Source organism: Amblyomma mixtum, chromosome 3 (genome assembly GCF_055824585.1).
Source record: "Amblyomma mixtum isolate Tamu chromosome 3, ASM5582458v1, whole genome shotgun sequence".
Lineage (NCBI taxonomy): Eukaryota > Metazoa > Arthropoda > Arachnida > Ixodida > Ixodidae > Amblyomma > Amblyomma mixtum.
In genome coordinates this window covers 137,988,058-138,007,351 of record NC_143014.1, presented here as the reverse complement: position 1 = coordinate 138,007,351, position 19,294 = coordinate 137,988,058, and the positions used below count along the sequence as shown (strand labels likewise).

The 19,294-nt window shown below is 47.4% G+C and overlaps 1 protein-coding gene across 1 annotated transcript in view; it reads left to right on the top strand.

The window, feature by feature from the left end:
* The window catches only part of LOC149352143 (uncharacterized), a 71,550-nt gene extending 65,975 nt beyond the window's left edge, over nt 1-5,575 (top strand). Inside the window, exon 4 of the mRNA XM_089575666.1 lies at nt 5,201-5,575. Within this exon, the coding sequence (XP_089431792.1) occupies nt 5,201-5,575 (375 nt within the window). The remainder of the gene's footprint in view (nt 1-5,200) is intronic.
* Nucleotides 5,576-19,294: the final 13,719 nt, after the last annotated feature.

Genomic DNA, 19,294 nt, shown 5'->3' with positions numbered 1-19,294 from the left:
ACCCCTTTCATCCACAAGAGCCGCCGCGGTGGCTCAGTGGCTATGGTGCTCGGCTGCTGTCCCGAAAGACGCGGGTTCGATCCCGGCCGCGGCGGTTGAATTTCTTTGGAGGAGAAATTCGAGGCCCGTGTACTGTGCGATGTCAGTGCACGTTAAAGAACCCCAGGTGGTCGAAATTTCCGGAGCCCTCCACTACGGCGTCTCTCATAGCCTTAGTCGCTTTGGGACGTTAAACCCCGTAAACCAACCAACCAACCTTTCATCCACACAAGGAGCCTCTCCGCTAAACCTGGAAGACTGTTCGAGGAACCCAGCCTCTTTAAGCCTTCCAACTTGTGCTTAGAAGCTGTCCTCTGCCAGGCGTGGGCATTACTTTTTCAGTGCCGATCCAAGGCATGACATGGCTATGCCATCCTTAACAAGACCCGACTGATCCGAATTGTTGCTCGAAAGGGGTTTTTGCGATCTTAATTTCCAGAAACTGTATCTTAATATCTATAAACGATCTTAATGTCCACAAAATGAATGTCCAGAAACTGAATATGCAGACTCTCGGGCAACTCAAAACTGAATCTCAAGCCCTCTTCATTTTTTTCGAAATGTTTCTGCAAGTCTACTGATGGTTCTCATGTCACTTTCTTCTCTAGTGAACACACGGTAGTCGTATACCTTCCGGAACTCTTTGGTCGCTAGAAGCCTGTTGTCGACTTCGAGTGCCCTGTCCACCATCCCAAGGAATATGTCACTGAGAGTTTTGGCGACCCTCCACCCTATACACGCACCTCAACGTTGAACGTAGGTCCGATTGTCCCACTGGAAGAAATTCGAGCTGAGGTAAAACGAAAGCAGTTCGAGGAGACTGTAACAAGGACACCGCTGGCATTCACAAACGCAACCTTGTCGTTGTCCTCGATTATGCACTGTTTCACTGCCCTCATCAGCCTGTCTTGTGGCAGCGAGTAGAAGAGGTCTTCTACGTCCCCGCTCAGCGCAGAGCAGGTCCCTGAATTTTCCTGGGTGAGGCACTCAATGAAGTTACCACTCTCATAGCCTTAGTCGCTTTGGGACGTTAAACCCCATAAACCAAACCATAAACCGAAGGTACTGGAAACCGGGATCAGGAAAGGGTCCGCAGTCGTGAGAGAATTCAGTTGTTTCTGCAAAAATCCAGAAACCTCATGCAGCCACGTCCAACGTTCGGAGACGATAGCATGGACCGGAATACCTAGCTTATGTGATTCGGCAGTGGAAACAGGTCCAGTTGGAACCCATACCTCTCCTTCACTCTAGCGTAGTCTCTTCAGGTTGTTACCGACCAGTAAAGCGAGGGCTTGCCTTTTTATCGTGGCCTTGTTCACTTTCACTTCCCTAAAATTATTTTCCCCCGCTTCAGAAGCTTTCTGGTCCCAGAGGCCTTAAGGAACCACAGCGGAAAAAAAAAAACTTTTTTTTGGAGTCCAAAGGTATCACTTAGTAAAACACGTTGCGGAGCTAGTTGGTTATGCATTTTCTTTCCTTAAAATTTAAGCAGCGCTAACTTTTAGGACGAATACACAGAGGACATGACAGGAGGACGGGCGCTGTCATGTCATGTCCTCTGTGTATTCGTCCTAAAAGTTAGCGCTGCTTAAATTTTAACCAAAGGTGTCAGTCCACTGGAAGACATGTAATCAACCAGAGTTCTCAGAGTTGCCTGGCCCGTCTGCTCTGCTGATGGCCTATTCCAACATTTGAACACTCAAGAGCACAGCGGGACGTGTCAGCCTTCGGAGCTAGACGTGAGATGTGGTGAGCAAGTGGCAACCCGTCTCGGGCTTCGCCGTTGGTTCTAGGCAAAACATGGTACCGAGTTCCAATGTAAGTTGATGCTAGGGATCCTAGTGCTTTTCTCCCAGAACCAACAGCTTCCCCGCAGGTGCTTTCTCTCTCGTTGGCTCTAGCAACGTTGGCAGGACAGTCTTCGAGAGAAATTTCGTCAAGGAGTCGATGGTCCTAATGCAGTCTGTCAGCACTCGGTGATGGGATGGTCCTCCGTGGGTTTCATAGTAAATACGCAGGTGATCTTTCCAGAGGCGGTTCTGTCTCCGCCATTCAGATGCAAAAATTCGGCAGGTCCTTGTCGTATGTCCAGGAGATAGCTGAAGCCAGCCACACAAAGCCTGTAGATCTGGGGGGTTAGCTGCAGTGCTTTGCATGCCAGGAAGCCGAGCTTGCTAGGCACACAGAAACCGAGATGAGGACGGTTAACATTCCTGAGTTATTGTAAAACAGCGTTAAAGACAGAAATGTTTTAGGTTCTGCTGAAGTAAATTTCTAGTTCGTTGGGCTCTTTTCGTATTTAACGTTATCTACAATAGCCCTGTAATGTTAACCACGCTCATCACGGTTTCCATATGACGTGCAAGGTCGGTTTCCTGGCATGCAAAGCGCCGCGGCTGTCTCCCGGATCTACTGGCTCTGTGTGGTTGGCTCCAGCCGTCTCTCGGAAATATGATAAAGATCTGCCGAAATCTTGCATCTGAATGGCGGAGGCGGACCCTCCTCTGGAAAGATCAACTGTGGATTTACTGTGAAATCCACGGAGGACCATCCCATCACCCAGTGCTGACAGACTGCATTAAGACCATCGACTCCTTGACGAAATTTCTCTCGAAGACTGTCCTGCCAGCATTGCAGAAGCCAACGAGAGGGAAAACACCTGCTGGGAAGGTGTTGGTTCTGGGAGAAAAGCAGTTGGATCCCGACCACGAACGTATGTTGAACTCGGGACGAAGTTTTGCCTAGAACCAATGACGAAGCCCTAGACGGATTGGCATTTGCTCACCACACCTCACATCTAGCTCCAAAGGCTGTCACGTCCCGCTGTGCTGTTGAGTGTTCAAATGTTGGAATAGGCCATCAGCACAGCAGACGGGCCAGGCCACTCTGAGACCTCTGGTTGATTACATGTCTTCCAGTGGACTGATAACTTTGGTCTTCCACAAAAAAAAGTTTTTTTTTCGCCGTGGTTCCTCAAGACCTCTTCAACCAGAAGGTTTCTGAAGCGATGGAAAAGAACTTCGGGCAAGTGAAAGTGAACCAGGCCACGGTCAGAAGGCAAGCCCTCGCTCTACTGAGAGAATGCAATCTGAAGGGATTGTACGCAAGAGTGAAGGCAAGTGATGTGTTCTAACTGGACCTGTTTTTCACAGCTAAATCTCACATCTCTAAACGCTCAAAGTAGCTGTATGAGGTTTCAGGATTTTTGCAGAAACAACTGAAGTATTTCACGATTATGGATCCTTTCCTGATTCCGGTTTGCAGTGTCTTTGTTGACTTCCTCCAGCCGGAAAATCCAGGGACCAGCTCTGCGCGGTCCATCGACGTAGAAGGCCTCTTCTACTCACTGCCACATGACAGGTTGATGAGGGCAGTGAAACAATGCAGAACTGAGGACAACGACGAGGTTGCGTTTGTGAATGCCAGCGCTGTTCCTATTAGTTTTCTTGAAATTCTTTCTTTTTAATCTGGCCTAGAATTTCGTCAAGTGGGACGACGTGACCTACGTTCAGCGTTCAGGTGCGTGTATAGGGTCGAGGGTTGCCACAACCCTCAGTGACATATTCCTTGCGATGGTGGACAGGGCACTCGAAGTCGACATCAGACTTCTAGCGACAAAAGTGTTCCGGAATGTAGACGACTACCTTGTGTTCACTAGAAAAGAGATTGGCATGAGGACATCAGCAGCCTTGTTGGAATTTCGCAAAGAAAATGCAACGGGTTTGAGATTCACCTGTAGTTGCCCGAGAGTCGGCATATTCAATTTCTGGACATTAATTAGACCCTAAATGAAGACCACGCGCGCTTGAAGAAGTAAGTACCGAGATCGCAAAAACACTTTTTGAGCCACAATTCTAGTCAACTGAGGCTTCTTAAGGATGGCATAGCCATGTCATGCCATGGATCGGTACTGAAAAAGTCTTGCCCACGCCTGGTAGAGGGCAGCTTTTAAGCACAGGTTGCAAGGCTTAGGGAGGCTGGGTTGCTTGAACAGTCTTGCACGTTCAGCGGAAAAGGCTCCCGGTGCGGATGAAAGGGGGCTGCCAAAAGGCCCGAGAAGGTTCCGATGACAAAAGATAGAAAATTGCACCCATCCCATATCTACACGGTGTCTCCTAATTCCCCAAGAAATTTGCCGCCAGGTTTGGCATACAGGTAGTTTTTACCGCTGAGCAGAAGGTTGGCAAAGTATGTGCTGCGGTCCGAAAGAAGCTGGATGAGTCGAGGCTCAATGCCGGCAGGTGGACTCCTAAGCACGCCAAAATATACGTGTTGTGGAACACAACGATTGTGTACAGAGGACCGCTCTCATGTGGTATGTTTATTATGGGCAGGCGGGAAGGTGCCTTAACGTTTGTCTCAGAGAACACGAGCGGTCGCTGGGGGCTTTGACCGCTTCGTCCTATCTGATCATCTATCGCCGCGACTGTGTCAAAGAAAATAATTCAGTATGTACTCCGGGGTGGGGGCTACTGACCTTGTCCACAGGCACAGAAATAAGCTGCGTCGATAGCAGAGGCATATCTCATTTCCGCATCGCACACGCCGTGTGTCGCTAAACCTTCGGTGGCGTTACACCCGATCAAACTCGATTATCTTGCCGGATCTAATGCATCTTCATGACGTTATTGCATGCTTGTCCTTGAAGTTGTTTTTTACGTTTTGCGTGCGTTTATTGCGCATTGTGCACCCACGCCACTGGTTTTGAAGGCTTTACAACACGTCTTTCCTAATAAAAATTCAATTGATAGTCATCACTTTGTTTATGCGCTTGTTTCTTGCTCAGACCTTGTTTCTTCGCGCTGTTCAAATGTGTCATACTGACCTTCAGTTCCAACTAAGCGTTCTTCTCATAGTACCGCATCGCGCTGCCGCATTACTTTTCTCTCTTCGAAGGCAGAAGAACTCTTCTAGACTAGTACCCTTCTTTGCGCAAAATGGATGTTTTATCTGCGCTGTGTTAGGATGTTCGGCTGTCAACAGGTGATGCGATGATTGAGCTCGGCGTAGGGTGCGTGAATGCCCGCTGGCCCTGGCCATCGCGACACTGTAGCTTGGGGCCCATCTCTTGCTGGTGTTGGCATGGTCGCAACGTGCGTACTGCAATATCCCCCCATAGTGCAGCGCACCAATAAATTCCCTTCCCAAACTTCCTTCGCAGAAACGCCAGCCACCGCAGCAACAGGGACTGAAGAAGCGAGGTCCTCGAGCCAAGCCTAAGCACAAAGTGGCCGAGGAGAACGGCGACAAAAACGCCAGAGGTAACGGCGAGGACTTCAAACCAGCTGGTAAGGTGCCAGCCAAGAAGCCGCCCAAGGCTATCGGGGCCGCGAAGAAGGCCCCCAAGGAGGTCGCAGCGGACTCAGACTCCGACGCCGCTCCGTTGCTGCCGAAGGCGGCTAAGAAGAACCGGGTCCTGCTGTCCTCTTCTGACGACGAGGACTGTGCGCCCGCCGTGCCGATGCGCCGCACCAGCGGCCGCTCTAGGGTTGCCGTTAAGTACGACTTTGGCAGTGACAGCGAATATGAGTTCTAGCGCAATCGGCGGCGTCAAGATGGCGATGGCTGCATTTACAACTTGAGTGCCAGTGTGCGTACGTGTGTCCGCTTCATTTACGACCATCGGCTGTCACATGTATCCCTTGTGTCATGCGTGCCTTTACTGACCAGACCCAGCGGCGTCGCTGTGGTTTATAGCTGCGTACACATTTTAACTTTGCTCACTGCTTGTAATGAGCCTCCGTAGCTTTGCGTTTTTATTAGTCCTTGTCCTGACTGCGTGGCGATGCTGCTTGTGAAAGCAAACAAGTTTGGATCAAGAATGCTGGAGGAGTTTTGCCCTAAATCTGGTATAGTCTGAATGCCAGACCAGATGCGCAACCTGAATGCCCACTCCAGCATGCGGGTTGTGGTGTACAACGTCAATTCCCCATAGCGGCAACACTTAAGCCGGTGGTTGTGCCCCGTTACTGTAAGGCTCCCTCTGGGAGCCAGAGTTGAGCGTTGTTCCGCTCTTCTCCCAAACATCCAAGTTGGGAAGGAAAGCCGCAAGTCTTGCATATAAGAGGCATGCTTGGGGCAGTGATTAGAGCGGGTGAAGGCTTGAACTTGTGATTTTGGGCTGCGAACTACCTTTATTTTGTCCTAAATGCTGTTGCAGTGAAGGACACAGCTTGCTAGTAACGCGTTTGCCTACACCAAGGCCTACCTCAATGAGGTGCTAAAAGTACTCATGAGAACGGGTAGCGCCATCTGTTGAAATGAAAAGCCACAAATCATAAGTGCTTTCATTTCAAGAAAAAAAAAGTTGTCATAAAATTGCATGTCTTTGATGCAGAACTTTACAGTGAACAGTGCACCTGGTCAAACTGAAATACTGCAAAGCACAAGAGCAGGCGCACCAGTAAATTTTTAGCTACAGTGTTGCGCTAAACGATGCGGAGATATTGACTTCTCCGCAATGTATGGATGCTTTTGAACAATGAGATCGCTTCTGGCTCACACCGTCCTTTTGGCAATACAGGCGCCTGCGGCGCAGGGAAAAGAAACTTTAAACTCTGGCTCCCGTAGGGACTCGGGGGCCTATACAGTGACTATAGTTGTGCAGCTCCGGTGGACAGCGTGGCCAGCCAGGGTACAGGGTGGGTCAAAAGTTCCCCGGCCACAGGGTCTACTGTTCTTCGGTATATCCTGACACTTAAGATACCGATGACGCTATCAAGGTAGTCAGATGTTAGAACAATACTTCTTGTACGCAATACAGATATTCTGAGCTTTGTAGGTGTCGTAACTGCATGACTGTACTGCTCAAAAGCAGACCCTGTGGCCTGGGAACTTTTGACTGACCCTGTACATGCAATGAGACAGTTGCGTTATGCGCCTGCATGCTCAGCTGCGTGAGCCTTATCGTAGTTAATCGAGAAGGGAAATGTTAGAGGCAAATGATGCTTGAATCGGGGAAACCGGCAGTCCAGTGTTGAATACAGCATTGTGACCGAATATAAAGAAAGTTAAAATTGATGAGAGTTCCTACAGTTCAGTAAATGAATGAAAAATGACGGACGATAAAGCGTGGTTAGATCAGATGCGAATTAGGTGAGCTAGCATTTAGATTTTTGTTCTCTCATTGTTCATTTTCTACCCTACGTTCATAGATCCCTGCTGGCCCTCATACCACTCCTGGTGCAGGGGTGCAGCGGTTAAGCGACGTTCCTCTGCCCTGTGATGGCAGATGCTCCCACCGGTGGGGCTTTCGCGGCCCAGGCAGCTCTTCCCGAGTAACATCTAGCGACTGATTAATTGAACTGCCCCGTGCCGCGGTAGGCAGCTTGCTCGCAATGCAATGGGCACAAGGTGATGTGACCTACGTGGCCATCTGCCACTCAGGCGGGTGGCACCCAGCTCTTCAAGGTTGAGGTTGAAGGTTGAAGGTTTATTTCCGCAACTGGGTGTTGCGAGGACAGCCAGGGAAAAAGCTGTATAGACAGCTTGAGAGGTCCTGGCTTCCTCTTACAGTGCAGCATTGACGGTGGCGGAGTACGACATCAAACAAAATGTAAGTAAAGTATGTTCGGAACAGAGAATGAGACATGTACGTTCAACACGTAGTACATTGTGCTTATAAAAGAAAGAAGAACTACATTAGATCAAAGAGCCTATAAAGGCAAACACAGGGAGGAGAAAATAAATGACAGCAAAATTGACAGGTGCACTCAAAGTGGTAATAGGAAGAAAAAAAAACTACATGAACATTTGGGGCAATTCTTTCAGAGAAATATTGGATAGGTCAAGATTCTTGTGGCAGTACAACTGGTTCAGAAGTGTCGGTAAGGTATGCTGCAACATTTGCTTGCCATAGTTTGTGCGGCATTTCTTAACATTCCAAGGTTCTGCTGCTCGGGTATCATACACAGTTCTGCTTTGCTCTAGCCCAGCCAGTGTAAGTAAGGAGTCATCATTTTTCATTATGGCGAGTTTATATTTATAGCACAGCCTATAGTTATAGATGGACTTCATTGGTATGACGTTGTGTCGATGGAAAAGGCTCGCCGTGTGGAAGAAATATGGCACTTTACATGCAATGCGTATAATTCGTTTTTGTAACACTGTGAGTTTGTTAATATTTTCAGCTGTTGTTGTTGCCCACACCATACATCCGTAGTTGGCTATAGAAGAGAACAAAGAGTGGTAAAGTAACATGTTGACTGACATAGGAAAATTAAAGCAATTGCGGCGCATGATACCAACTGTTCTGGAAAGTTTCTGAACTACGTAATTAATATTGTCATTCCATGACATATCTGCTGCAAAGTAAACGCCCAGAGTTTTCACAGACTGCACAAACTCTATTCTGGTATTGTTTAATTCAATTAGAGGTAGTTCAATGTGTTTGTGACGTGGGTGAAACATGACTGCTGCCGTTTTACTAACGTTAATTCTTAAGTGATTATCAACCGTCCAAGTATTTATTGCTTTTAAGGTTTTATTAGCTCGATTTGCAAGACCAGCAGTTGAAGTACCCGAAAAAAACAGACTAGTGTCATCTGCGTAAATTATATACTCAGCAGTGCTATCAATGCGGACAATATCATTGACATAAAGAACAAAAAGAAACGGACCCAAAATGCTCCCTTGCGGAACGCCAGAAGCTACCGCTTTCAAATGGGAGCATTCACCGGCAATACTGACAAACTGAGACCTATGTCGCAAGTATGAGGAAATCAGCATATGGGCTATGCCTCTAATACCGTAGTGATCTAATTTTTTAAGCAGCACAGAGTGGTTAACAAGGTCAAACGCCTTTGAAAAATCTAAAAATAATCCAAGTACCATGTTTTTTGACTCAAAATGTTTTAGTATGAATTCTTTCTGAGCAAGGAGAGCTAGCTCAGTCGATCTGTTTTTACGAAAGCCATATTGAGCATTAGTGATAATGTTATATCTTTCAGTGAAGCAGGATAGTCGTTTAAGAATAAATTTTTCGAGGCCTTTAGAAAATACAGGTAAGATTGATATCGGGCGATAGTTTGCCATTTCATTTTTGTTTCCTTTTTTATACACTACTGTCACTTTTGCCCTTTGCATAAGACGCAAAGGGCATGTTTGTGCGATTGCAGCGGGATCGCACAAACATCGGCGAAATCGGCCAGTGCGGGCTGTATTGCTAGCGCCCTAAACAAAACTACGTGAGAAGCAACATGGGTGGCAGGTGGGCCAGTTAGCTCACGTGCACATGTGGCGTCATCACAAACCATCAACACAAAGTGACTGCACAGACAACAGGCTAAGCGACTGAGTGGAAGCTCTAGTGCTACCACACTAACAGCTTTATTGGGAAGTGACCATAAACGGACCGCCCCCTACTGGGGCAATGTAGGCAGATCGACGGAGTTACGCCAGGACGAGGACAAACCTTTCATGTCCAGCAGACGAGTGGCGGTCATTATGGAACGAGTGAGAATGAATAGTACAATCGGTAACAAAACACGGGGATGCGACGAACTAATTGGCTTTATCAGGACAGAAAAGAGGGAAAGGTAGAGCAAAACTGGCGGACAGGCAGGAAGCAGCCACGAAGCTGGTGCAATTCAGAAATAAAAGAGGCATTTGAGCTAAGGAGACAGGCATCGGGGGAGCACAGAACGGCCAAAAGAGCCGGGCTGGGTCTGGACAGCGTAAGTTTCGGGTCCACGAGCTCGTAAACGTGAAAATTAAAGCGGGAAGAGCTCGTTCGATGATGCAGGAGAAATAAAAGGATACGGAGAGTTCAAGAAAATTTTGAAATAACAAAAATCGCTTGAGCTGGAAGACCGAAAGCATAAACCATATTATACAGTTGCTTATACAGTTGTTCAGTCACGAGCAAGCTAGCGTCTGTCAGGCTATGTCGTCACGAACCAACCACTAGCGTGCCAGTGTTGCCTGACTTCCACACGGTTCAGGACAACTTTTAAAAATTCAATTGCAAATTCTTCTCTCCACCAAATGAGCTAATATTTTGTACTGTTGCTCTCAGACGGATAGCGAACAACTCGCAATAAAGAGCTTGACTCGAAAAGTTAGTGCCATGACCTCTTTAAAAAGACAAAGGAGAGAAAGCCAGCATTGACTGATACAGAACAATCACGATAACGTCGACACTTGCGATGGAGACTATCAGAGCAAAGCTGCAAATATGGATAAAGAAAATCAAATACTTGTAGACCTGCAAAATAGCTTTAAGCAGGGCGGACATTTGGAGGACTTTCGGGTTCTAGTAACACAGTTTATTTAAATAGCTCTGATGCAAAACAGGCCGCTATGGTCGGATTTCCTAGTTTTAAAAATTCTGTATGACAACGTAAGCAGTTTGAGGGAAGACTAAGAAAAATGGATGAGAAGAGGTGGCCAGCCAAAGTCTTCAGTGATTTGTGCAGCAAAAACGCGGGCACTCGATGGAGGAAAAAGACTAGAAAGGTTACGACAGGCTACGAAAGCAGTTATCACAAGAAACAAGAAGAAAGTCAGCGAAACCAAGAAGGCTAAGTGGAGGCAAAAGAAGGAAACGAAAGGAACAAGATGGGAACAGAGGCTCACGTAATCCTTTGTGTGGTATTGATGGGTCCGTCTCTTTCTGATCTTCCCAGCCACAGTGCAAGAGCTCACGTTCCTCTATGGCCGCGAATTCATGGACCTTTTCGTGCACGCGTGTTGCACATTATGAAAGATCGCATTCCAGCTACTGCATTCCTTTCCTGTCATTTTTCCTTTTCATTTTCCTTCAACAAAGGGCTACGAATAGCATCCTTAAGCAAGTTGCAACTGATTTGGGAATAGCAATAATGAGCCGCGTGATCGTATCTCATGTCGTCAACCTCTTACTGGTAAAGCTTCATGCCTCATAAGAAACGCTGACTTTAGCGGCGGCTATTTATGCACTGCAGCTACTCTAGCAGCCCTAGTGCACAACATTAGTCCCCGGATATATCCAGATCACGAATCAAAGGTGGGCCTTTTGTCTTCTCTTTAATCCCACCGACAAAGAAATGCAGAAGGAAGAGGCTGATAGAGAGCGGCGGAGCAGTGCCCTTTCGAGATCAAAGCTCCGCCCCTTCCGTCCCTTAGCGGCGCGGCCATCCCCTTTGTTCTCGCATTCCCGAAGCAGTCGTCTCGCACCATTTGCGCTTCACTCGAGCCATTGTCTCGCGCCCTTTAGCTTTTAGTTCCGGTTCCTCGCAATTCACTTTTCCGTCCGCATCGTGTTCTCTTCCGTCTTCGCGCTGACCCCCTCCGGCAGCCTGTTGGTATAACTGCGCCGAGCCCGGCTGCGCCTCCTCCGCGCTCTCGGTCGCCGCTTTAGACGTTTCCCCTTTTCTTTGCGTGTTTCCTCGCGAAGTGTCCTGGGTGCGAGCCGCCAGCCTGCCCGTGCCCAGGCGATTTGTCTGGAACATCTTCCCAGTCCTCTCCGACCCCGCGAAGGAGGAGAGCGCGCCGACGCCAGACATGCAGCGGGGGCGACGGAAGAAGCAGCAGCGCGGGCGCCACTCAGGGCTTTGTGGAATGTGCCATGTCGCCCTGAGTAACGGCCGGTCCATTGTGGAGCCGCCCCCCCTTGGCCGCTGTCAGCGGGGAAGGCACGCGCTCTAGCTGCCTTCGCCCGGAGAACTAAAATACGATTGCAGACCTATTTTTCCTACTTCTTTTTAAACTTAGCGCAGAGCGCTCGCTCCGCCGCGCCCGTCACCGACGTATAGAGGCAGCGCTCTGTGCTTACCCTTTCGTGGAGCGGGATCTCCGTCGCTGCTTCTCCTTTAGGGGGTGGACAAGACGAGCACTGCGGCGCTCCAATCCTCCTATCGTACGACACTTACTGGAGTTGTCTGTTTGAGCAATAAAATTTCCGGTGGTTGCAATAGTGTCGAAAAGAAGAGAGCTTCAAGGCGTTTAGCCTATCACAGTTTCACATGTGGCTCGAGTTAACGCGATCGAAACCCTTCAACGCCTGGAAAGGGCCTGAAAAGTGAGGTGTCGGATTAAAGGTAGCCTTCATACACCCCGACGCAATGGATTAGTACATGACTGCTACGAGTTTGCAAATGCCGATCAAGGATTTTGCTTCCTTACTTGCTGCCAGGTTCAACCTAGCTGTCAAGGCTCGTCCTGTTTGCGGGTGCTCTGCAAAGACTCCACCAGTAACGCTCTTCCAAATAGTGGTTACGCATGTGGTTAACAAACCGCGTTTTTCTTTGAAGTTGAAATTTGTGAGTTATATGGCCTTACACATCAGTAGTATTCTTTTTACGAAAATAGGATGACGTGCGCCGGCAGTCCTGTCCAATGTGTCGAGCGTCGTTCGCTTGTTTCAGGACTCTGAATATGATCGCGCTAAGGGGTTTGTTTCACCCAAACGCCGCCAGAAACGCTGAACAGAACTTAAGGCACATTCCTCCTCTATTTAAGAGGTTGGGAGAAACGTTGTAAAGTGTATAAGCCTCCTTTTCCCACAGCACGGCAGTCTTATTCTGAAGAACAATTTCGTGTGATGCGGTACCCGAAGCGCAAATTTGATTTGATTTCTACTTAACCAGTGCGCCAAACCTCGCCTTATAAGAACAGTGCATACTGACTACATTGAACTCGACCAAATGTTCGCCTAAGTACGAGATTTTGCGAGGAAGTTCCTGTGTCACTATGTTCAAGCCGTTCGTCGAAGTGAAGATTGCGGCGTTACCTCGTTCCTCTAACTCCCCGCAGGTGCAAAAGAAATCAGTGAAAGTACTCAGTGCCGGAGAAATCACAATAAAAAGTCGCAACATATCGCGTCACTCTGTCGTTGGCTGCAGGCCCACTGTAGCTATTACATCAGTGATGCAGTCTCACGGCGCGTAGTTCCTTGCATCCGTTTTTCTAGTCAATATTTTGTATCCGTGAGGAGTGTAGATAGCAAGTGACTCGAACAAGAATGTTCAGTCTTATAAGTATTATTTATTTATTTATTTATTTATTTATTTATTTATTGCCCAGAGCAGCGATATTGCAACGCAGCGGTTAGGGATGATAATACAAGCAACCCTACATACGATAATGCAAGTAACTTTCATGACACGACTGCATGTACTACAGAATGCACGAAAAGCAGGAAGCGTGCAACAAGACTTGTATTTTAGTGCACTAATACTAAAATACAGTCCCGCCAATCCCCGCATTTAGCCGTTGTGTGTTTATCTGTTTGTTCGCCTGTCTGTCTGTCTGTTTGTCCGCATGTATGTATGTATGTATGTATGTATGTATGTATGTATGTATGTATGTATGTATGTATGTATGTATGTATGTATGTATGTATGTATGTATGTATGTATGTATGTATGTATGTATGTATGTATGTATGTGTGTATGTATGTATGTATGTATGTATGTATGTATGTATGTATGTATGTATGTATGTATGTATGTATGTATGTATGTATGTATGTATGTATGTATGTATGTATGTACACGGCCGCTAGATACAAAGCGCAAAGCGAGGTGCGGCCCGCCACGTCGCACAGAAACGGCGTCTTGGGCTTAGTTCTCCGTGCGCCCGCCGCGGTGCCACTGCTCGGGGACAACTGCTCGCAGGGAAACGCCGCGACAGCTGCGTCGGTACGCCCAACGTTTATAGATACTTTTATCTATAAACGTTGGGTACGCCCGTTGCTCACTGTTTGAGGGCGTAAACAGTGCGCTTTCTTGTTGCTCATTAAAGACTGCATTTTTAAGTAGTCATTGAAAACGCCGATTATGTCACAATCACCGCAGCAGGTAGGAAGTGTATGCCTGAACGCTGTCCATAACGGCCGCCTATACGATGCACGACCGGGCGAGCGGCTGTACCTCAGGATGTTGCATTAATGCGCCTGAAGCTTTCGATCTACTTTTAAGGCGTAAGCCTTTTATGGCTCATGACTCGCCAGCGTGTCCGTCCGTCCATCCGTCCGCGGCAGCTGCCATTAATGGTTACTCGGAAATTCAGTAATGATAGTTAACGGTGTAGTAGTAGATGTACGAACAGTAATGATAATTAGTTAATGATACCCACTCAACGCGCACACTGCGCATGCGCAGTGCCCCATGCGCAATCCTCAGGTGGTTTAACAACGGCGCATGTACACTGACGTCAAAAGTTTGCACAATGGTCGTACCACCCAGAGCTCTCTCAGGTGCTCTCTGAACGTTGATCGAGGAAGGATGCAGCCCGCGCGCGCTTCAATGTCGCCCGCTACGAAACGCGCTCGCGATGCCGTACGGAAGCGTTCAAGAGTCGCCAAACGATCTTCCACAGTCGCCAAGCAGAGGGCACCGACAGAGGCGGTTAAAGGCTTTCGCCTCTTCGCACTTTAGATCGTCAAAGTGCTCCCTGATTTTTATTCACTTCTCGCTACCCCATGTAGACGGTGAATGAGACGGACACGCACAGCTGGTCACACGCAGTAAATTTCCGCTTCGTGTCACGTCGAATTTTGGCTCTTATATACACAAGGTATTGGAATTTATAAAAAAGAAAAAAAAACGATAATTATAGCTGAAGTTGTGGAACTTCATAAGCCCACCTGCAGCCGAGAAAACCAAAAAGTACTTGACACTTTTATTTCATGGTCATACAAGAAAGGAAGGAACCATTCACAGACGAAGAACCTTCCTTGACCTTACTCTGTGTAGTCATTCTCTGTAAAATGCAAGGAACATGCCAGAGACCTGTCGCTTGGCGCCCACTTGTTCCTTTCCCTGACAGTCCTTGGCGAGCGAGAGAGAGAGAGACTCTTTAATGAAATACAGAGAATTTAGCCGGCGTTTCAATATCGCTGGCATGCTACTCTGCGTAGGGAGGGGAATTTGGGAGATAAAGACAGAACGAGAGCAGCGTGGAAGAGGTAAAAAAAACGAAGGTGAAATGCGGCCATGAAATCGGTACTAAGGATGCAATGGCGAGTATTGATGTAACCTATGGAATGATGGAGTGCATAGTCCGACAAATGGGCTGACGAAGTTCACAGCCTGAAGAATGCATGAAGGTAACGTGCAAGTGAATTTAGAGCTTATCGAGATGTCCAATGTCTTTTAAATATGTAAATAGAAAGTTCATTGCAAGTTTCTATTGCCTGAAGCAGGCTAAGGGACCTAAAACTTTGTCCATTTTGTCCATTGTTAGGGGCACTGGGCAGAGCTTCTGCATGCAATGTTTATAGTACGCACGCCCGTTAGCATACGCAGGGCACTCAAGCAGGATAAGTTCCACAGTTTCTATCGAGGCACATATTTTCAGCCACGCTTCTCGACGCTGTAGTTCAGAGGGAAACTCATGATATCTCACAGTTGGCTGTTTTCTGGAGTTTGTGACGGACAGTGGCACACAGCAGATGCGCGGCATCGTGCCCCATACACGTCCCTGACCTCCACACACGCATGCACGAAAAGCCCAAAGAGTGCACGGCAGACACGAGGAAAACATTCATTCACACGCACACGAAAAGTCCAAATCCAGCCCCGCAGACGCGAGGCAGACGTGCTCACTCACGCGCACAGCAGAAAATCCAAAGAAAGCACTGCAGACATGAGGAACGTGAGTAGTAGTAGTAGTGGTTTTTATTTTGCATTGAATATGGAAGGCAAACGCGGTTTTACACGACGCAAACGCGCTCGAACACGACGAAGCAAGGAGCGCTTCGGGAGTCCACTCCCGGGACCTGTCCCCGAACAGTGGCGCCCCCACCGAAAACAGCGGCCGCGACTGTAAACTCCGCCAGGACATGCTCACCCATTGTCGGCGGCGCGACGTGGCTGGCCGCACCTCGCTTTGCGCTTTGCATCAAGCGGCCGTGGTATGTATGTATGTATGTATGTATGTATGTATGTATGTATGTATGTATGTATGTATGTATGTATGTATGTATGTATGTATGTATGTATGTATGTATGTATGTATGTATGTATGTATGTATGTATGAAGCCAGTTTTGTGGAAGGCTGCTCACCTGCCCACCGGGTGGTGGGCAACATGCCCAGGCATGTAAATACCTAGCAACCTGCCCAACGGGTCAAGCGGAAGCTCATCTAATCGTGAGGCCGCCGCGGTGGCTCAGTGGTTATCGTACTCCACTGCTGACCTGGAAGACGCGGGTTCGATCCCGGCCGCGGCGGTTGAATTTCTTTGGAGGAGAAATTCTAGAGGCCCGTGTACTGTGCGATGTCAGTTCACGTTAAAAAACCCCAGGTGGTCGAAATTCCCGGAGCCCTCCACTACGGCGTCTCTCATAGCCTTAGTCGCTTTGGGACGTTAAACCCCATAAACCAACCAACCATCATCTAATCGTGAGAGACTGCTCGGGAACAGCAACCTCGGTCGCAAACCAACCCAAGTTCCACCGATGGCAGCACCTGCCATAGAAGGGCAGTGGCGCAGACCGCTGCACCACTTCGCTAGGTCTGGTAAGAAAACTCCCAGGGATCTATGAATGTAGAGAATAGCCAATTCCGCATATATGGACATTTATATATTTTTATTTTTTCAACATACCCCTAGAGGCCCTCCTTCGAGGGTATTACTTAAGGGGGGTCAGTGTAAAAAATATATTTATAAGGAGCATCACTAACAAGCCAAAGAACAACAAACAGGCTAGGTATAACATGAGTATTGCATACGGGGAGGGGGGTGGTGCAGTGTAAAAAAATACATGCTTAAGGAACATCGTTAACAAGCAAAGGAACAATAAACAGGCTACATCTAACATTAATTCATTATCGCTATCCGAACAAGTTCCATCCGTGAGCACTGAATCTGAACACCGGGACCGAACGAAAAACAAAACTGCTAGCGCACCTAATTTGCATTTGGCCTAACTACGCAAATTGACCAACATTTTTTTTTGCATTTACACATGCAAGACTGTACTTTTCATACTGCGCCATGTGTGAACTAGAGTCCCCTACGTGCGGGCAGAGAACCATCTGCTTCTTTTAGTTTTATTATGATTTCAGCTAAATTATGCGACCTCAAACACAGACGAGTTTTCATCGAGCCCTGGACTACGTCTCCTAAAACCAGTGCTCTAACATCTACGGAACTGCATCAATTGTTAACTCGAGTAGTCGCGAATAAAGCACGAGCTTATGAAACGCAAGTTAGCAGCGAACACCCTAGGCCTAAATATTGTGGTTCAGAAGTCACAAGAAATCGCTTAGAAGATCTAGGGGTTTTGCCGGTAAAGCATAAGCAGAGAAAAATTTATCTTCCTAACTTCCCGGGGTTCCACAAATCAACCCTTATGGTGTCATCTATATGAACACAGGCATGAAAGCACAGTTAGATGCATTGTGTGCCCTGCGCTAAAGAGAAACAAAGTTCAACGTAATGAGAAAAAATTTTTAAGGTGAAAACAACTTCTGCACAGCGATAAATGACGCTAAAATTGCAGTGCCAAACAAAGTATGTGAGGCTCAAAAAATTTGCACTTAAACTGCTCTACAGCTATATACAAATGTTTACATGTATAGATTTATTTCGCCGACCGGCACATTGCCCATCATAGGCTATTATCACTGCCCAGATCAAGGACCAGTGCCAAACTTATTTTAGGCTATTCCACAGACAACCATGGCGAGCTAATCAAGATTTATCGTGCATTGGGAAGATATACCAGCAGAGTGAAATGGCCTAGCGGGTTGTTGGGTAAGCGAGGCTGCTTTTTGAGCAAGCGGCAAGTCATGCAGTTTCAGACCAGATTCATGACGCTGCGGTTAGGTCATCGTCCGTGGGATCGCTACATGCGTGAGCGACGCCCTTCCACTATGCGTTGTAATAATAAATAGGCTTAGGGCCCTTTGGAAACTTGGCGACGACAACAGCAAAACATGCCCTCGTCTATGTAGTCGACACGTTCACGAAGCTCCCATTTGAAAAACAACATGTCAACCATTGCACACACAAGAACAATCGCAACAATCGGTGGTCGTTTACTTGTGTGTCACTCTGGCCTCTCAGCGTTCGCCCGTTGATGCAAGCTACATTCGGCAACCAACGGCGCATTCGTTCTTACTGAGCAGCCGTGAAAGATCAGCAAAAAAAAATCGAACTGGCAGCGACAGTTTCAATAGATGTAACGAGCTGGTTCCCCAGTCTGCAAAAATTAAAAAAAAAATAGCAGCAGCGGAAGTCCGCGGTTAGAAGCAATGCACACAGGAAAGGATGCGTAAAAAAAAAAACAAGGCTGTGAACTCTAGATTTCTATGGAAAAGAGAGTACAATGCTCACCTCCATATATTTTCGTTTCAAGGTTCAAAGAATTAAATGTTATATTAGCAAAAGCGCATGCGATTGCATCCAATTTTTTCCATGTTTTTTGGAGCCATGGAATTTTCGCTCATGTTTGAACATTCTGGCGTTGGTCCGACAGTTCTGGAGTGAGGTTTACTTAGTCACGCACGGGGACGTAGGACACTCACAAGAAAAATATGCGATTAAATATATACCTTTCAGGTGCCATATGCTTTAAAACTTAATAACTTTTTGTTTAAAATCATTTTGTTTTCTCTCAACTTGCCTACACTGCATTCCCGAGGCAAGTCAAGACGAAGCTAACGTGCGCTCAAGAATTTCTTTGTTCTGAACGCAGTGCACAGCATGGGAACGACCGCGATTGCGTGGTGTACCGAGCGTCTTCCACTTCGATCGACGACGCCATGTTTCAAAAACATTTTAGCAGTGTGTGACGTGGTGTTTCCCAACACCTAGAGCGCAAGTTGTCAGCGCTCGCTGGCGGGCGACAAGAACGTGTTCCCAGCAGTAGGTGTCGATGCGGTATAGCGTGAACGCCAACTGTTGTGAAATACGGTCTCACGGTCGACGCCCCTGTCACACGCGTGAAAGGGCCGTCGACCACGCGCCTAATCCCTTTTCGTGAAACTTTTTCCCAGCCTCACAGCACCTTTAGATGACAGCTAATGGTTAACCAACTCTTAGAACTCGACAGACAAATAAGTTTATAAATATGGGGCGTGGTTTGGTACCACTGAAACTTGCAATTACTTCTAAAGCTCAGTTCTCGCTTTCTACTTTCAGGAATGACAGCGTGTTTCTTCTCTCGTTAGCTTTTACACCTTTCATACTACATCTGTCTCTGTCATCTGTTTCTTTATGTTGTGTGTACAGTATTGTTGCTTTGAGAAACTTGCGAGGCTGAACAGCGACGACCAAAAGCTTGGCAACAAAGCACATTCTTCTTCGCGACGTCTTCCGAGAAACG